This window comes from Pristis pectinata, chromosome 6, assembly GCF_009764475.1.
Source record: "Pristis pectinata isolate sPriPec2 chromosome 6, sPriPec2.1.pri, whole genome shotgun sequence".
Lineage (NCBI taxonomy): Eukaryota > Metazoa > Chordata > Chondrichthyes > Rhinopristiformes > Pristidae > Pristis > Pristis pectinata.
The window spans coordinates 909,920-930,760 of record NC_067410.1 but is presented as its reverse complement, the minus strand read 5'-3'; the positions used below and the strand labels follow the sequence as shown (position 1 = coordinate 930,760).

Sequence of the window (20,841 nt, the reverse complement as noted above, 5' to 3'; positions counted from 1 at the left end):
CACCATCTTAACTGCACTTCTGAGTGATGAATGGGATCCATGAGGAAAAGACTCCCTGTGTGATAGATAAATACTGTCTCTGCAATGGGAAGAACACTCTCATTTTTGACGGCTGTGGACAGTTGTCCCAAGATTGAACTTGCAGAGAACAGACCGTTTGTGCCATCTGCTGGTGTTTCTGCTCTGGATCAGCCTCCTCCTTCCCCCACCCTCCGTCTCCCACCCCTCGCTCTACCCTTCCATCCCATTCTCATGCCTGTGTTTTCAGCCCCTCCTTACACCCACTTCCACTGACCACCCCCTGGGGATTAAAGGAAGTGTCTGTAGAGACAGTGGGTGCATTGATGGTAATCCAGCAACCTTCCTCAGATTCTGGAGATCACTGAAGGTCGGAAAGCCACAAATGTAAGACCACCATTGAAGAAAGAAGGGTTACAGAAACTATCGACCAGTTACCCTGACTGTTGTTGGGAAATGAGGGGGCCCATTTTTAAGGAGTTAATAGCAGGACATTTCAAAGGTCAGAAGACAATCAGGGAGAGTCAAGGTTTCATGAAAGGGAAACCATGATTTACAAAGTTGTTAGATTTCTGTTGGGGTGCAATGTCCAAGGTAGATAAAGGGGAAAATCAAAAGCTGCAGATGCTGGAAATCTGAAACAAAAACAGAAAATGCTGGAAACTCTCAGCAGGTCAGGCAGCGCCTGTGGGGAGAGAACCAGGGTCAAAATTTCAGGTCAAAGAACCTTCATGAGAACTGGGAAAGAGACAAGAGAAGCTCTGAGGGGGTCGTGGGGGAGGGGGGTGTCTCTGGCAGGGTAAAGCTGGGGTGACCACGGGGATGAGCTGTGAACAAGGTGATCTGGTCACTGAGCGACTGGGAGCAGTGAGAGGGTGAGAACGTGGACAGGGGGGTGTGGGAGTTGTGAAATGCAGAGCAGGAGGTCACGTCAGGCTGGGCATCTCCTCCACTCCCAGAGAGAAAAAACAACCAAGGTGAGCCAATGTCAGATGGACAACTGACACAGACCGAAATCAGGTTCCCTGAGCTTATAGAAGTCAGTACTGAGTAGAAGAACCCAAGAAACAGGAGCAGGAGGAGGCCGTTGGCCTGTCGAGCCTGTTCTGCCATTCAATGAGATCACGGCTGATCTGGCCGTGGACTTAACACCACCTACCTGCCTTTTCCCCATAACCCTTAATTCCCCTACTATGCAAAAATCTATCTAACTGTGTCTCATATACATTTAATGAGGGAGCCTCTACTGCTTCCCTGGGCAGAGAATTCCACAGATTCACTGCTCTCCGGGAAAAGCAGCTTCTCCTCATCTCCGTCCTAAATCTGTTCCCCTGAATCTTGAGGCTATGCCCCCTAGTTCCAGTCTCACCTACCAGTGGAAACAACCTTACTGCCTCGATCTTATCTATCTCTTTCATAATTTTATATGTTTCTATAAGATCCCCTCTCATTCTTCTGAATTCCAGTGAGTATAGTCCCAGGCGACTCAATCTCTCCTCATAGGCTAATCCCCTCATCTCCGGAATCAACCTGGTGAACCTCCACCTCCAAAGCCAGTATATCCTTCCTCAAGTAAGGAGACCAGAACTGCACGCAGTACTCCAGGTGCGGCCTCACCAGTACCCTGTACAGTTACAGCATAACCTCCCTGCTCTTAAATTCAATCCCTTCAGCACTGAAGGCCAACGTTCCATTTGCCTTCTTGATAACCTGTTGTACCTGCAAACCAACCTTTTGTGATTCATGCACAAGCACTCCCAAGTCGCTCTGCACAACAGCACGCTGCAATCTTTCACCATTTAAATAATAATCTGATCTTCTATTTTTCCTTCCAAAGTGGATGACCTCGCATTTACCAACGTTGTACTCCACCTGCCAGACCCTTGCCCACTCACTTAACCTATCTATATCTCTCTGCCGACTCTCTGCATCCTCTGCACAATTTGCTTTTCCGCTCAATTTAGTGTCATCGACAAACTTAGATCAACTACACTCGGTCCCCTCTTCCAAATTGTTAATATATTTCGTGAACAGTTACGGGCCCAGCACCGACCCCTGCGGCACCCCACTCACCACTGATTGCCAACCAGAGAAACACCCATTTATCCCAACTGTCTGCCTTCTATTGGTTAACCAATCCTCTGTCCATGCTAGTACATTACCCCAACTCCATGCATCCTTATCTGATGGATAAGTCTTTTATGCGGCACCTTATCGAACGCCTTCTGGAAATCCAAGTATACAATGTCCACCTGTTCCCCTCTATCCACTGCGCTCATTATATCCTCAAAGAACTGCAGTAAGTTTGTCAAATGGGACCTGCCCTTCCTGAATCCGTGCTGCGTCTGCCTGATGGAACCACTTCTATCCAGATGTCTCGCTATTTCTTCTTTAATGATAGCTTCAAGCATTTTTCCGACTACAGTCATTGAGCTAACTGGCCTGTAGTTACCCATCTGTTGCCTACATCCTTTGTTAAACAGTGGCGTGACATTCGCTGTCTTCCAATCCGCCGGGACATGTCCAGAGTAATAATTTTGGTAAATTATCACAAACACCTCTACTATAACTTCTGCCACTTCTTTCAGTACCCTGGGATGCATCCCATCAGGACCAGGGGACTTGTCTACCTTTAGGCCCACTAGTTTGCTCATCACTATCTCTTTAGTGACAGTGATTGTATTAAGGTCCTCGCCTCCCATCACATCCATAACATCTCTCTTTGGCACATTAAATGTGTCCTCTGCCGTGAAGATCGACACAAAATAGTCGGTTAAGGCCTCGGCCATTTCCACATTACCCAATATTAATTCCCCCTTCTCACCTTCCAAGGGACCTACGTTCACTTTAGCCGCCCTTTTCTGCTTTACGTAATTATAGAAACTTTTACTATCTGTTTTTGTATTTTGTGCTCGTTTACTTTCATAAGCTATCTTCCCCTTCCTTATTGCTTGCTTAGTGGTTCTTTGTTGCTTTTTAAAGTTTTCCCAATCTTCCAGTTACCCACCACTCTTGGTGACTTTGTGTGCATGAGCTTTTAGCCTGATGCCTTCTTTTATTTCCTTAGTTATTGGCGGCTGGCTCTCCCCACTCTTACTGTCCTTGCTTTTAACTGGAATATACTTTTGTTGAGCACCGTGAAAAATCTCGTTGACAGTCTTCCACTGTTCCTCAGCTGTCCCACCACACAGCCTGTGTTCCCAGTCTACACTAGCCAACTCCTCCCTCGTCCCGTTGTAGTCTCCCTTGTTTAGGCATAATACACTGGTTTTAAATCGAACTATTGCACCCTCCATTTGTATGAGAAATTCAATCACACTGTGATCACTCTATCCAAGAGGATCCCTAATTACAAGATTGTTAATTTTACCCATCTCATTGCACAGGGCCAGATCTAAGATAGCATTTTCCCTTGTAGGTTCACTAACATGCTGTTCAGGAAAGCTATCTTGGATGCATTCTGTGAAGTCCTCTTCAAGACTGCCTCAGCCAACTTGATTCACCCAATCTATGTGGAAGTTAAAGTCCCCCATGACCACCGCCGTTCCGTTCTTACAGGCATCAGATATTTCTTGGTTTATTGCCTGTGCCACTGTAATGTTATTATTCGGTGACCTATAGACAACTCCCACCAGTGATATTTCCCCTTTACTGTTCCTAATCTCGACCCAGATGGACTCAACATTCTGCTCCTTGGATCTTATATCATCTCTCACTATCGCCCTGATCTCATCCTTAATTAAGAGCGCTACCCCACCTCCCTTACCTTCCTGCCTATCCTTCCATATTACCCGATACCCTTGGATATTTAATTCCCACTCATCTCCACCCTGCAACCACGTTTCTGTAATGGCCATTAAATCATACCCCTTTGTACTGATTTGTGCCACAAGTTCACTGACCTTGTTTCGAATACTACGGGCATTCAGGTAAAGTGCCCTTACACTCATTGTCCTTTTAGAATCCAGTAACCTTTGTGTCCTTTGCGTTTGACTTTTCTGTGCTCCGCTCTTACTTTTCTAACTTTCGCTCTGGTCTCCGCTTTGCTTCCCTCTGTCTTTCTGCATGGATTCCCACACCCCTGCCGTACTAGTTTAAACCCTCCCCAACAGCACTAGCAAACAATCCCCCGGGACATTGATCCCAGTCCTGCCCAGGTGTAGACCGTATGGTTTGTACTGGTCCCACCTCCCCAGTACAGAAGGATGCGCCGTGCCCAGACAGAAGATGAGGTGCTGTTCCTCAGGCTGGTGTTGGGCCTCACTGTGACAGTGCAGGAGGTCACAGACCGATGGGTCAGTGTGGGGGTGGGATGGGGAATTAAAGTGGCAGGGAACAGGGAGCTCAGGGTCACCCCTGTGGACTGAACACAGGTGGTCTGCAGAGCGATCGCCCAGTCTGTGTGTGTGGTTTCTCCAGTGTAGAGGAGACCACAGTGTGAACACCCAATGCAGGACACTGGGATGGAGGAAGTGAATCACTGCTTCACCCGGAAGGAGCGTTTCGGTCCCTGGGTGGTGGGCAGGGACGAGGTGAGAGGGCAGGTGTGGCATCACTGCCGTTGTAGGGAAAAGTGCCATTGGAAGGGGAGTGGCTGGTGGGAAGGGAAGAGTGAACCAGGGAGTCACGGAGGGAACGGTCCCTGTGAAAGGGGAGGAGATGTGTCTGGTGGTGCAATCCCTTTGAAGGTGACGGATATTGCAGAATTACAGCTACAGCCTGACCTGAGTATCTGCAGTGGGTGATGTCCCAAGATAGCCTGCGTGGACAGTGAGTCATTCAGAAGGTTTATGGAACGGATGGGGAAGGGATGGGGAAGTCTTGATGCAGATTTACAGGACACTGGTGGTCAGAGTCACAGAGTCATATAGCATGGAAACAGGCCCTTCAGCCCAACTCATCCATGCCGACCAACGTGTCTTCCTGAGCCAGTCCCCTTTGCCCACGTTTGGCCCATATCCCTCTAAACCTTTCCTATCCGTGTACCTGTCCTAGTGTCTCTTGAACATTGCAGTTACCTGCCTCAACCACTTCCTCTGGCAGCTTGTTCCATATACTCACCACCCCCTGGGGAAAGGACTGTGACCGTCCACCTTATCGATGCCCTTCATAACTTTATAAACCTCAAGCACCCCTCAGCCCCCTTCGCTCCAGGGAACAGTCCCGGCCTGTCCAGTCTCTCCCCATAACTCAAGCCCTCCAGTCCCGGCAACATTCTGGTGAATCTTTTATACACCCCCTCCAGCTTCAGCACATCCTTCCTATAGCTGACAGTCAGAACCTTTTTCCCAGGGTAGAAATGTCAAATACTAGAGCACATACTGCAGCTTTATTGTGAGACAAGGAAAATTTACAGGAGATTCATAAGGCAAGTTTTTTTACACAGGGGGTGGTGGGTGCCTGGAACACACTACCAGTGAGGGGGGTGCATTTAGTGAATTCAGAGAGTCCATCCCCAGGGTGGTTACCCGAACCTGGACAGCGCAGGTCGGGACCCAATGGAGGATGCAGTCAATTGCGGCACTTCAGTAAGGAACAGTTCTGGGGACGAGGGGGTTCACCCCCCAGGACAGACTGGGGCTGTCCTTGGGGCAGAGCGAGGATTCCACAGAGGTGGTTAGGATCAGGATGGGTCTGGACAGGGTAGTCAGAGGGAGATCATTCCCATTAGTGAATAGTTGATAGACTTGGGGACATGGGTTTGTGGTTTTGGGCAGGAAGACATGTTTTACTCAGAGCGGTAACGGTCAGGAACACACTGGCTGGCGGCAGTGGAGAGTGTCAGCTGGAGCCAGAAGAGAACTGAGTCAGGACCACAGGGAATAAGCTGCAGGACTGTGGGGAGAGACAGGTCTACTCGGAGCTGGTGCAGACTTGATGAGCTGAATGGTCTCCCTCTTTGATTCTAGGATAATCTCAGCTCGTGACCGTCGGCCCTCGGTGAGTATACTGCTCATCGACAGCTGACCAGTTCCACTGACGAGAGGAGCTTGTGTTTGTCCCACTAATCGGGGTGGGTGGTAACTGGTAGCCTTGTTGTCAGCCCAGGGGGGTGGACCTTCCAGGGTGTGGGTGGGGCAGGACGGGGATAAGGGCGGGGAGCTTGATGCCCAGCGGGGAAAGGTCTGTTGGCTCCCGTTGAAAGCCGAGGGAACGTGACCAACTCTGTCCTCAATGGCCCCTCTGTCTGTGTCTCACCAGGTTGTGTACTTCACTGCCTTATTTCCTTACCTTGTCCTGGTCATCCTCCTTGCCCACGGGGTATCCCTGCCAGGAGCTCTGGACGGCATCATTTACTACCTGAAACCGGACTGGTCCAAACTGGGTGAAGCTCAGGTAAGCGGCAGACAGCCACCTTCCTCGTCCCTCCAGCTCTCTTTAGTTGTTCTGTTGTACCCGCTGCTGATTCTGGGGAATTCCTGTAAGACTTTGTTTCTTTAAGCTGTTGTCCAGTCTGCTCCTGGTGGAGTTCCAGAGACCCAAGCTCTTGAGGGAGTCACTGGGAGCGAGGCCTCAGCGTTCTAATGTAACCGGTTCACTGGGGAAGCATTCTGTTTTGTTGTAGTTGTTGGATTGAGGTCTGTCACCCTTTGTGCCAAGGATGGGTGCCCACACCTCATCTGCACATTCTGCTGTTGCCTTTATAGAATGTTTTATTTTACTTGATTTCTCTTGAAGGTTTGGATTGATGCAGGAACCCAGATCTTTTTCTCATATGCGATTGGATTAGGAGCACTTACAGCACTAGGCAGCTACAATCGTTTTAACAACAACTGCTACAGGTAACCTAGCAACGCAGGAGCGACACTGTTCATATCCGTTGCCTTATATTTTTTCTCTAAGCCACCATTCTGGGTGTTTGACAGAGGAGGGGGCTGTGTTGGAGGGCGGAACACTCTCCTGGTGTCGCAGTCCGACACTTCACATCCACGGGGTGACCTCGGGGGCGGTGGGGGAGGGTGGCGGGTAGAATCGCTGTCCCGCTCCTCTCCCGGCTCCACGGGGGAGGGGGAGGCGAACATCTGGCCAGGGTACCCCTGTCCTAGGTCACTCCCTCAGATGTGGGGACTGGGATCTGACCCAGAGCACAGCTGCCAGACTGATGATGGCACAGGGTGGGTCACATCTGGAGATGTCCATCACTGGCACAGGGTGGGTCACATCTGGAGCTGCCCATTGCTGGCACAGGGTGGGTCACATCTGGAGATGTCCATCACTGGCACAGGGTGGGTCACATCTGGAGCTGCCCATCACTGGCACCGGGTGGGTCACACCTGGAGATGTCCATCGCTGGCACAGGGTGGGTCACACCTGGAGATGCCCACCGCTGGCACAGGGTGGGTCACATCTGGAGCTCCCATCGCTGGCACAGGGTGGGTCACACCTGGAGATGCCCACCGCTGGCACAGGGTGGGTCACATCTGGAGCTCCCATCACTGGCACAGGGTGGGTCTCATCTGGAGATGTCCATCGCTGGCGCAAGGTGGGTCACATCTGGAGCTACCCATCACTGGCACAGGGTGGGTCACACCTGGAGATGTCCATCGCTGGCACAGGGTGGGTCACATCTGGAGATGTCCATCACTGGCACCGGGTGGGTCACACCTGGAGATGCCCATCACTGGCACAGGGTGGGTCACACCTGGAGATGCCCATCACTGGCACAGGGTGGGTCACATCTGGAACTACCCATCACTGGCACAGGGTGGGTCACACCTGGAGATGCCCATCACTGGCACAGGGTGGGTCACATCTGGAGCTGCCCATCACTGGCACAGGGTGGGTCACACCTGGAGATGCCCATCACTGGCACAGGGTGGGTCACATCTGGAGATGCCTATCGCTGGCACAGGGTGGGTCACACCTGGAGATGCCCATCACTGGCGCAGGTGGGTCACATCCGGAGCTGCCCATCACTGGCACAGGGTGGGTCACACCTGGAGATGCCCATCACTGGCGCAGGTGGGTCACATCCGGAGCTGCCCATCGCTGGCACAGGGTGGGTCACATCTGGAACTGCCCATCACTGGCACAGGGTGGGTCACAGCTGGAGATGCCAGCCACTGGCACAGTGGCCACAGCTGGCACCAGCAGACACTGGCACTGGAAAGGGTGCCTCCTGCTCCCTCTGCACCCGTCTCACCTCGGCTGCCCAGGCACCGGTGACGTTACAGGGAGCACCTGCCCCCCCAGTGGGGTGGGTTGGGCTCAGTCTGTGCCAGTGGGGCCCCCAAGCACCCAGTGTTGCCCTTCCACCTCTTCCCCCCCACCACCACACACCCATCAATGGGGCATCAGTCAAAGGTCAGCTGTAAACCCGCCAGCACCACAGGAGGCCAATCACACCATCGGGGTCCTGCTGGTTTGGAAAGGGTCTCCCAACCAGGGACACCACCCCGCCCATGCTCCCACACTCCTGCAGGTGGTGCTTCCAGTCGGGCTGGGCTGAGGTGGGGGCAGCTCCAGGTTCCTTGGGCACCAGGGGGTCAATGAAGCCAAGTCTGTCTGTCACAAACTTGCCCCAGGCATATTCCCCACCCGACCATACCCTCACCCGTCACCCCCACCCTCTCATCCCCCATCCCCATCTCCTCCTCCACCCCAACCCCAAACCCTCCTACACCCACCCTTACACTCACCCATCACCCCCCACCCCACCCTCAACCCCCACCCCATCTCCTCCTCCACCCCCACCCTCACCCCAAACCCTCCCACATCCACCCTTACCCTCACCCACCCCCACACCACCCTCTCATCCCCCACCCCATCACCTCCTCCACCCCCTCCCTCACCCATCACCCCTACCCTCATCCCACCCTGTCTCCCACCCTCACACCACCCCATGTGCACCCCCACCCATCTCCTCCACCCCACCCCCTCTCCCACCCCCACTCTCTCAGCCCCCACCCACACTCGACACCCTCACCACCACCCTCGCAGACCCCTCCCCCCCACCCACTCTTACCCTCACCCTCACCCTCACTCCCCCACCCCCACCCCTCCTCCCTCACAGCCTCCCCACCCCCTACCCTACCATACCCCCACCCCCACCGCCCTCCCCACCTGTCGTCCCCCTCACCCATCACCCACACCTTCTCACCCTCCACCCCTACCCTCACCTGACACCCATCACCCCCACCCTCTCCTACTCTCTCCCTCCCCCACCCCTCCTCCTCCACACCCTCCCACACCCCTACCCTACCCTCACCCCCACCCCCACCGCCTTCCCTACCCTCACACCCGACCCCCACCCTCACCCATCACCCCTGCCAGCCATGATCCCAATCCCACATACCTGACCACGCCCCCTGCCAGGAATGTCATGTGACCACCTCTCCCCATTACATTGGCATCACAGTCAGCACAGACATGGTGGGCCGAAGGGCCTGATCCTGTGCTGTTCTGTGTTCTATCCCGACGATAACCTCTCCCCACCCAGTCACCTCCCAACCCAACACCCAACCCCTCCTCACCATAACCCACCCACACAACACCACCCCCACCACTACCCCTCCCACCCACGCCCACCCACAATCTCACCAACACCTCATCTACGCCGACTCCTACCCACAGTCCCCCACACCCCACCACTCCCTACGGCCCAACCCACCCCCATCCTCACACCCTCCCCAACCCCAGACCAACTCCCCACCCACCAGCCCCTCAACCACTTCCCCCATGTCTACTTTCCTGCCCCAATCACTTCCCCCACCCATCAACCCCTCCCCATTGCCTCAACCACACTGCATCCTCTCCTCATCCTCCCACCCCTTCTGACCCACTCCAAACACTTCCGCACTCTCCTACTCACTCCCGACTCCTTCCCAAGCACAACCCGTGATTCCTGTTCGTTTTCCCGCCTTGCCCCTCTCTTCCAACCAATGTCCCTTCTGTTCCTTCACACCCTGACCCACCAGCTCCCTCCTTCCCTGGGTCACTCACTCTGTCAGGCTTCTTTCCTAATGATGAAGAGGATTGTTGATGCGCACATCCTTGCCCACGAGCTCGCCTTTGTCTCAGGATGGAGCCCAGAGCCCAGCCCCATTCTCTTTCTCCAAGAATCTCTCCAATTCCAGCCTTGAAGAGGGATTGGACAATCATTGGAAATGGTGAATCCTGATGGGTTTGTTTGTCCAGCGGTGGTTGATGAACGACATGCTCTGGTTCCTCATAGCCTCTACCACGTCGCTGAGACTTCCGTCCTGACATCTCGCGGTACCTCTCCAGCCCGTGAACTGCTTAACTTGTAGAAATGCATCTCATCTAATCAGCCAGTTATTGCTTGCTCTTTTCCTTTAGCCAAGAAAGCTCCAGAGGATTGTGATTAGAGTGACGCTGGGCTCCCCAAGCCTAGCCCAGACCAGGACTCAGCTCCTGGTTGTACTCCATGCTCCACCTTCCTCTGGGACATCACGCAGTGGGCACTGGGAGTCTGGGACAGACACTGGGTGTCAGCAGGATGATCCACGAGGGGCAGAAAGTGTTGGAGCTGGCTCCAACTCGGCCAATGTTTGAGGTTCCCAACACTGTGGGAGTGGCCCAGATGTACTGCACTTCCTCCTCACCAACTTCTGGCTGTGTTCGATGTCAGCTGAGAAGTTAGGTCAGTCTTCCACAACCTCTGAACCTGAACTTGTAAGGCTGCAGGGACACTGGCTCACCAGGAAAGGAAGTCTGTTTTCCTTCCATGCTGGTCAAACACCGGCAGCAGCTCAGAACGACCCTCCCCCCCAACGCCCCCTCAGGCCAGTAGCTGTGGCCATTCACATGCTGGGAATGTAGGTGAGGCAGCTGGGAGCAGTGGCCAAGCTCTGACAGATAAACGGCACAGTGCAGGGCATTGCAGGGTGTGTCTTGGGGACTGAGTAGATGGACCAAGCTGCTGTCCACCCTCAACCCAGCATCACTGTAAAGTTCTGGGCTCCCTGATGTCGCACTGGGTTCCCACAGTGTTTGTTCGTACAGTGGTGCCTTTGTTGATGGTGATGTGCAGAGAATGGCAAGTCCTTGGCCAGCTTCAGATCTCCAACAACACTGCTCACCTGGGCTAAGTGTCCAATCAGACACCGAGCCAACTGTCCAATCAGGTACTGAGCCGAATGCCCAATCAGATACTGAGCCAAATGTCCGATCAGATATTGAACTAACTGACCAATCAGATAGCGAGCTAGCCGCCTAGTTAGATAGTGGGCTAACTGCCCGATGTTTCTTTGGGAACATCGGACACAACTCGCTTTCTGACATTGCTGGAATTTGCAGTTCCAAGGAGTTTAATCTCAGTTGATGTCCAGAGCCGATTGCCCTGTGCACCAAAGGGCCAACCCCAGCACGTCCACTGGACGGCACTTCCAGTGAGTGACAGTCTCTGCATTGATGCTGCCTCCCACTCACGGCCCAGCTGTTGTGCTGCATCTCACCCTTAACCACTGCACAGGACCCTGTTTGTCATTTCACCACTTCAGTGCTGGAGAGGTGATCCCTGTCACTGGGCATAGAGCAACAGGTGACATGGATTTACTTTGCTGGGTTTTATTTCAGAATGTACCCTGGGTCTGTGCTGTAACCACTCTGTGTCGTACACTGACAGTGGGTCAGGTCAACAGACTTAATGTAATCTGACTCACAACACAATTCCATTACAGTTTTTTCTAATAACTGCTCACAGTTTGAGGTTTGAAGTTCAGGATTTATTCCTGGGATTGATAAAATAAGATATCTTTATTAGTCACACGTACATCGAAACACAAAGCGAAATGCATCTTTTGCATAGAGTGTTCTGGGGGCAGCCTGCAAGTGTCGCCACGCTTCCGGTGCCAACATAGCATGTCCACAACTTCCTAACCCGTACGTCTTTGGAATGTGGGAGGAAACTGGAACACCTGGAGGAAACCCACGCAGACACGGGGAGAACATACAAACTCCTTACAGACAGTGGCCGGAATTGAACCGGGGTCGCTGGCGCTGTAATAGCGTTATGCTAACCGCTACACTACCGTGTCACCAGTTCTTAAAGAGAATGGAGCAGCAAATTGCATCACTGTTGTTTCTAATATAAACTGTCTTCTGTACACCCCTCTGCTTCTACCGGACCTGGTGTCCAATCAGAGTATGGAATGAAGTGAGGTGTAATAACACGGGACCACAGGAGGGAGTTACATGTAACATGGACTTGCGGCAGTAGGGAGTTACATGAAAGTGGGCTCGTGTCAGTGCGTAGTTACACGTATGTACCAGTAGGGAGTTCCGTGTGAATGGACATGCTGTAGGAAGTCATGTCGATAGGCTGGAACAGGTATAGAGTGTGAAATCTCTGCCTCATTCTCACACGAGGAGCTTTAGTTGTTCCGTTCAGCAAGATCACGTCCAGGTCCAGTGGAATTCCTTGACCGGGATGTCTGCCGGAGGTTCACGCTGCACACTTCTCTGTAGACCAGTCATCCTCTGGGGTTCCTGGAGCAGGCTGGCGCCAACATTTCTCTGTGTTGACTGCTTTAGTATCACCAGTTGGCACGTCTCTGGGAATATATCAAATGATCTGTCTGTTAATAACTTGCTCTTGTGTGTATCCAACCCTTCCTGTGTCCTTGACTGTCGAGCGTCTTTGCGTCCAAAGCCTCTGTATTTCCGGTGTCTCCTGAGACTGTCCTCCCAGCAGCTGTAACCGGTAATGTCTTCACTTCTCATTATTGACTTGTGGTCCACTATGGAAGAGCGGATGGTTCTGTTTAAGGAGGTTGTGTGCAGAGAAGGAGCTTCTGTGCGACTCTGGCTAAGTATTTGAGTTTGGAGTCTGATTAGAACTCCAGTGTGTGAGCCTTCAGGAACCTGCTATAACTGCCCTTCTCTCTGCATGCTTCATTCACAGAGATGCCTACCTCTTGGCACTGATCAACAGCACCACCAGCTTCTTCTCGGGGTTTGTCGTCTTCTCTGTGCTGGGCTTCATGGCGTCCGAGCAAGGAGTGGACATCTCCAAGGTGGCAGAGTCTGGTAAGAGTTCATACGTCCCGCAGATGATGCTGTGCAGCGCAGAAACAGGCCCTTCGGCCCACCTAGTCCCTGCCCACCGTGATTCCCGTCAACACTAGTCCCACTTGCCTGCATTGGACCCATGTCCCTCTGCACCTCTCCTATCCATCCCCCTGTCCAAACTCCTCTTCAACATTGTAATCGGAGCTGCCTTCACCACCTCCACTGGCCGCTTGTTCCACACACCCACCACTGGCCCCTCAGGTCTGCTTTAAATTTCTCCATAAACCTGTGCCCTCCGGTCCTGGACTCCTGCACCCTGTCCCTGCTCTGCACCATTTTATATCCTCCATATGGTCACCCCTCAGCCTCACCCTCCATTTACAATAAACCCAGCCTGTCCGATATCTTTACCACCTCCTTCCCGTACTGGGGCGACCAGAACTGTACACACACTCCAGGTGCAGCCTAACCAATGCTTTGTACAACTGCAGCATGACGTCCCAACCCTTCTACTCAATGCCTCGGCCTGTGAAGACAAACTCCTTTCCCACCCCATCCACCTGTGTCCACCTTCAGGGAGCTATGAACTTGCACCCCAAGGTATCTCCATACATCAGTGCTCCCAAGGTCCCCGCCATGTACTCCATATATCCAGCCAGAATTTGACCTCTGAATGCGCATCACCTCACACTTGTCTGGATTAAGTTCCATCGGCACCGCCCCACCCAACTTCCGGTGATCTGAGTCCCACTGTATCCTTAGACAAACTTCTTCACTACCTACGACTCCACCACTTTTTGTGTCACCTGCAAATTTAATAATCATACCCCCAACGTTCTCATCCAAGTCATTTCTGTATATTACAACCAGAGGTCCCAGCACCGATCCCTGCAATAAACCACGTCACAGACCTCCAGCCAGAGGAACACCCCTCCACCACCACCCTCAGCACCCTGACACCCAGCCAATGTTGACCTCAGTTTGCCAACCCATCTCAGATCCCTTGTGCCTTGACCTTCTGGACCAGCCCACCATGTGGGACCTTGTCAAAAGCCTTACCGAAGTCCATGTAAACCATGTCCACCACGCTGCCTCCATCAATTTTCTTGGTTACTTTCTCAAAAAATTCAATCAGATTTATGAGACACGACCTCCCCTGCACTGACCCATGCTGACTCCTCCTAACCTGCCTTTCCAAGTGAACATTAATCCTGTCACTCAGAACCTTCCCCAACTTCCCCACCACTGATGTCAGGCTCACCGACCTGTAGTTTCCAGGATTATCCCTATTGCCCCTGGGACAACATCAGCTTCCCTCCAGTCTCTGGTACCTCACCTGTAGCTGACAAAGTTACAGAAATCTCTGCCAGAACCCCAGCAATCTCCCCCCTTCGTTCCCTCAGCATCCCAGGATAGATCCTGTCAGGTTCCATGCTCACAATTGCAACCCTTGCCCCAGTTTCCAACTGCAGACGTTGGATAAACGTGGGAGGGAAGGGATGTGTTGCTGGGATGGACAGAAGGCTGGCGCTCTGCACAACACCAGCTCAGAGCAGCTGGTAACCCTACAACAGCCAGACCCCAACCTGGGACAGGGCTCCAGCCCTCCCCTGTGATCTCATCTCTCACACCTCAAAATCGGTGATTTGAGGTGTATAAAATTCTGAGTAGAGACACGGTAGTCTGTAGGGAACTGTTCCCCCTGTCAGAGGATGACAAAACCAAAGGATAGGGCAGAGATTCAGAGGGGATCTGCTTCCTGTTCCAAATGCCCCAGCCTGTGGCAATAGTTCCTCTCTGCCTGCCCCCCCAGTTCCCTGTAATATCTTGGAAATCACAGTCAAACCACCCTTGACCTCCTCAACTCTAGGGATAGGCCTGGTTTGAGGAATTGGTGCTCAGAATTTACCACAGGGAGTGCAGGAATATTTTGTATATTTCCTGCTCTTTGCTCAAGTTGGTCAGAGCCACCGGGAGAGTGGTGAGTACGTGGGACACACTGCCAGAGAGAGCGCTGGAAGCTGGGTCTAAGGTGTCTGCACCAGCACTTGGATCACCCAGGCACGGGGGACTACGGAGCAAGTGCTGGGAGGTGGGATTAGTGCAGTGCACTCGGTCAAATGGCCTGTTTCTGTCCGATACGTCTCTGTGACTCCATGACCCAAGGTTTAATCCTTTGACCTTTGAAGGTCTGGTGATGAATCCCTGGGGGTTTCTCTCCTCCTGCCTGTTCCTCGGGTAGTTACTTAAACCCAGCCACAGGCTGATCGCTGCGTGGTATCGATCGACAGAGGCCAGCGAGACTTTCAAATTACAAGGGGTTTCAATAGAGGAAACGAGGAGGCAGAGGTACCGTAGTCAGGGAAATCAGGAGCACCAGCTGTCGGGGTGGAGAACAGCCACAGGCACCTTGGGCCAGACGGCTTTTTGTGCAGAGAGGTTCCTCTGTGTCTCAAGTACCGATGAGGTGGTTGTATTGGGGAAGGTGAGGCTCGCCACAGGAGGAGCGCCTGTGAGGGGAGCGCACAGCTCCATCCCGACCATTGCCCTACTCCGTGGGACGGCCTGACACCGTGTGACCCTCCCCCAAACATCACCCCTCCATTCCCCTCTCCTTCCAGCCAGCCCCCTCATTAACCCCTCCTCATTTCCCCACTGGTCCCCACCCCTTCCTCCTCCCATTGACCCCTCATTAACCCCACCTCCCCAGTCTCCCCTCAACGGTCACTAACCCACGGAGCCTCAGCTATTGCCTCCCTCATTGTGCCCCCTCCCATGTTACCCCTCCACTGCCACCCTCCACTCTTCAAAGGGTAGGGCCGTTAGTGACGGGGGTGATGAGCTCCCCCCCCCCCCCGAATGTTTTCCCCCTTCACCCATTAGTGTGAGGCGGTGGGAGTGTCGCCTGGTGGTGTAAAGGGTCGTGTATATATATATATATATATATATCTATATATATACACACATATATATATATATATATATATATATATATATATACATACACACACACACAGAGTCTCACACACAGACACACACACACTCAACTTCACACCACTCAGACACACACACACACAACACACACACACACACATATACACACAACACACACAGACTCACACACACACACACACACACACACACACAACACACACACACACACAACACACACAGACTCACACACACACACACACAACACACACACACAACACACACACACACACAACACACACACAACACACACAGACTCACACACACACACACACACACAACACACACAGACTCACACACACACACAACACACACAGACTCACACACACACACACACACACACAACACACACACACACACACACAACACACACAGACTCACACACACACACACACAACACACACACACTCACACACAGTCCCTGATTGGGGTGCGGTTTGGGGGAGAGGAGGTGGGGGTGAGGGCGTGTGTGGGTCGAGGACACCTCACTGACACCATCTCTCCCCCCAGGGCCGGGCCTGGCCTTCATCGCCTACCCCAAGGCAGTGACCCTGATGCCAGTCGCTCCTCTCTGGGCCGCCCTCTTCTTCTTCATGCTGTTGGTGCTGGGGCTGGACAGTCAGGTGGGTGAACTCGTGCCAGATCCCTTTGTTCACCGGCTGGGGCACTGCCCCTCTGTCCCAGGAACTGTCCCAGAGCGGTACCGGAGGGGGGGGGGGTCACACTGTGGGGGTAGTCACTGTGATAGGGGCGGCACTGAGGGAGGGGCACACTGTGGGAGGGGTGGTACTGAGGGAGGGTCACACTGTGGGAGGGGTGGTACTGAGGGAGGGGCAGTGTGGTTCTGCCTCTGGTTAACGTGTGTGCTCTCCGCAGTTTGTGGGTGTGGAAGGGTTCATCACCGGTATCATGGACCTGTTCCCTGCCTCGATGGCCGGGAGTGTCCGCAGGGAGGTGGTGGTGGCCGTCTGTTGTCTGATCTGTTTCGTCATCGACCTGTCCATGGTGACTGACGTAAGTAATGGCAGGGGTCTGTGGGCGTCAGGAGGTGGTGGGGTTGAATGTAGGGGTGAGGGTGGGAGTGGGAGTGGGTGGGTGTGAGGGTCGGGATGTGTGGGGGTGGGGAGTGAGTGTGGGGGTGGGATGGGGTGTGGGGGTGGGGAGTGAGTGTGGGGGTGAGGTGGAAGGGTAGTGTGAGGGCGTGTGGGGGTGAGGGGTGGGGGTGGAGAGTGAGGGTGGGGTTGGGTGTGGGGGTGGGTAAGGATCATCCAGTGAGGCCATATGGGTAAAGCTTAAAACAAGGGGAGGGTCACTCTCATGGGACTATTATCAACTCCTCGATACTCATTGGGAACCGGAGGAGCTGGTGTGGAGAGAGGCTGCTCATAGTTGTAAGAATAATAGGGTTGCATTAGTGAGAGACTTTAATTTCCCCGGTATTGACCAGACTACCCAGAGTGTCAAGGGGCTGGATGGGGTGGAATTAGTGAAATGTGTCCAGGAAAGTTCCCAAGTCAATATAAAGGGGGCCCTACTGGGGAGGGTGCTATACTGGACCTGCTGTTGGGAACGAGGCAGGGCAGGTAACTGAAGCGGCAGTCAAGGAGCACCTTGGCTCTGGTGACAAAAATACTGTTATTTTATTTATAGTGATGGAAGAGGATAGGACAGGTCCACAGGTTAAGGTCCTAAACTGGAGCAGGGCTAATTTGGGGGAACTAGGCAGGATCTGGCAGAGGTCGAGTGGGTGAGCCTGTTTGAAGGGAAAGGAATGAATGGCAAATGGGAGGCTTTCAAGAGTGTGATATCAAGAGTCCAGGGCAGCATGTTCCTGTTAGGGTGAAGGGTAAACCGGGCAAGTTTAGGGAACCCTGGCTGACGAGGAATATTGAAATTTGTGGTCAAGAATAGTGTAGCGGTTAGTGTAACACTTTACAGCGCCAGCGACCTGGGTTCAATTCCGGCCGCTGTCTGTAAGGAGTTTGTACATTCTCCCTGTGTCTGTGTGGGTTTCCTCCGGGTGCTCTGGTTTCCTCCCACATTCCAAAGACGTATGGGTTAGGAAGTTGCGGGCATGCTATGTTGGGCGCTGGAAGCGTGGCGACACTTGCGGGCTGCTCCCAGAACACTCTACGCAAAAGATGCATTTCACTGTGTGTTTCGATGTACATGTGACTAAGAAAGAAATCTTGTCTTATCTTATAAAAAGAAGGAAGCATACATTGGGTTTAGGAGGTTGGGGACGAGTGAATCCCTTGATGACTGTAAAAAGATTAAGAATACACTTAAGGACGAAATCAGGAAGGGCATAGAATGGGTATGAGGCGGATCTGACAGGGAAGGTTAAGGAAATCTTGAAAGGTTCTACAGCTATATTAAGAGTAAAAGGATGGCAAGGGAGAGAGTAGGTCCTCTTAGAGATCAGCAGGGCTGCCGATGTCTTGAGCCGAAGGAGATGGGTGGGATTTTTAATGAATATTTCTCATCGGTGTTTACTGAGGAGAAAATCATGGTTGCTCAGGAGATAAGGGAACAAGTGGAGGTGTTTTGGAGAACATTCAGATTACCAGGGAGGAGGTATTTGCAGTCTTACAGCGCATTAAGGTGGATAGATCCTCACAGCCTGACCGAGTGCATCCTCGGACTTTGTGGGAGGCTGGAGAAGAAATTGCGGAGGCCCTTGCGGAGATATTTGCTTCATCGTTAGCCACTGGTGAAGTTCCTGGAGACTGGAAGGTTTCTGATGTTGCTCTGTTGTTTAAAAAGGGAAGCAAGGACAAGCCAGGGAGCTACAGGCCGGTCAGCCTGACATCAGTGGTGGGGATGTTCCTGAAGGGAATTCTGAGGGACAGGATCTACCAGCATTTGGATAGACAGAGTCTGATTAGGAGGAGTCATCATGGCTTTGTGCGTGGGAAGTCGTACTTGATGAATCTTGTAGAGTTTTTAGAAGAGGTAACCAAAAAGATAGATGAGGGTCGGGCAGTGAATGTTGTCTACTTGGACTTTAGCAAGGCCTTTGACAAGGTCCCGCATGGTAAGCTGGTCTGGAAGGTTGGGTCCCATGGAATCCAGGGAGAGTGAGTTAGGTGGATTCAAAATTGGCTCGGAGGTAGGAAGCAGAGGGTGGTGGTTGAAGGTTGTTTCTCGGAATGGAGGCCGGTGGCTAGTGGTGTGCCGCAGGGGTCGGTGTTGGGACCCTTGTTATTCATTATTTATATAAATGATTTGGATGTGAGTGCACAACGCTTGATCTGTAAGTTTGCGGATGACATGAAATTAGAACATAGAACATTACAACACAGTACAGGCTCTTCGGCCCACAATGTTGTGCTGATCTTTTAACCTACTCTAAGATCAATCTAACCCTTCCCTCCCACATACCCCTCCATTTTTCTATCATCCATGTGCTTATCTAAGAGTGTCTTAAATGTCCCTAATGTATCTGCCTCTACCAGCCCCGGCAGTGCGTTCCACGAACCCACCACTCTGTGTAAAAAAACTTACCTCTGATATCCCCCCTGCACTTCCCTCCAATAACCTTAAAATTATGCCCCCTCGTGTTAGCCATTTCTGCCCTGGGAAAAAGTCTCTGACTGTCCACTCGATCTGTGCCTGTTATGTACACCTCTATCATGTCACCTCTCATCCCCCTTCTCTCCAAAGAGAAAAGCCCTAGCTCGCTCAACCTATCCTCATAAGACATGCTCTCCAATCCAGGCAGCATCCTGGTAAATCTCCTCTGCACCCTCTTTAAAGCTTCCACATCCTTCCTATAATGAGGCGACCAGAACTGAACACAATACTCCAAGTGTGGTCTGACCAGAGTTCTGTAGAGCTGCAACATTACCTCACGGCTCTTGAACTCAATCCCCCGACTAATGAAGGCCAACACACCATACACCTTCTTAACAATCCTATCGACCTGCGTGGCAACCTTGAGTGATCTATGGACGTGGACCCGAAGATCCCTCTGTTCCTCCACACTGCTAAGAGTCCTGCCATTAACCTTGTATTCTGCCTTCAAATTCGACCTTCCAAAATGAATCACTTCACACTTTTCCGGGTTGAACTCCATCTGCCACTTCTCAGCCCAGCTCTGCATCCTATCAATGTCCTGTTGTAACCCTCGACAACCTTCTACACTACCCACAACACCACCAACCTTCGTGTCATCTGCAAACTTACTAACCCACCCTTCCACATCCTCATCCAAGTCATTTATAAAAATCACAAAGAGCAGGGGTCCCAGAACAGATCCCTGCGGAACACCACTGGTCACCAACCTCCAGGCAGAATAAGCTCCATCTACAACCACCCTCTGCCTTCTTTGGGAGAGCCAATTCCGAATCCACACAGCCAAGTTTCCCTGGATCCCATGCCTTCCGACCTTCTGAATGAACCTATCATGGGGAACCTTATCAAACGTCACCACATCCACTGCTCTGCCTTCATCAATGTGCTTTGTCACATCCTCAAAGAATTCAATCAGGCTTGTGAGGCATGACCTGCCCCTCACAAAGCCATGCTGACTGTCCCTAATCAGCCTATGCTTCTCCAAATGCCCATAAATCCTGTCCCTAAGAATCGTTTCCAGTAATTTGCCCACCACTGAAGTAAGACTCACTGGTCTGTAATTCCCAGGGTTATCCCTACTCCTTTTCTTGAACAAAGGAACGTTTGCCCCCCCTCCAGTCATCTGGTACTACTGTGGCCGGTGAGGACGCAAAGATCACCAAGGGCTCAAAAATCTCTTCCCTCACCTCCCGTAGTGTCCTGTGATATATCCCGTCCAGTCCCGGGGACTTATCTATCCTAACGTTTTTCAGAAGTTCCAGCACATCCTCCTTCTTAACATCG

General features: G+C 52.4%; 1 protein-coding gene across 3 annotated transcripts in view; it reads left to right on the top strand.

Annotated features, from left to right (window-relative positions):
* LOC127571754 (sodium- and chloride-dependent creatine transporter 1-like) overlaps positions 1–20,841 on the top strand; it is a 76,915-nt gene that overhangs the window by 44,174 nt on the left and 11,900 nt on the right. For all 3 annotated transcript variants that reach the window (XM_052018431.1, XM_052018430.1, XM_052018429.1), the window contains 5 exons: positions 6,220–6,354; positions 6,697–6,800; positions 12,884–13,008; positions 16,492–16,604; positions 16,858–16,995. In XM_052018431.1, coding sequence (XP_051874391.1) covers positions 6,220–6,354; positions 6,697–6,800; positions 12,884–13,008; positions 16,492–16,604; positions 16,858–16,995 — 615 coding nt within the window. The remainder of the gene's footprint in view (positions 1–6,219; positions 6,355–6,696; positions 6,801–12,883; positions 13,009–16,491; positions 16,605–16,857; positions 16,996–20,841) is intronic.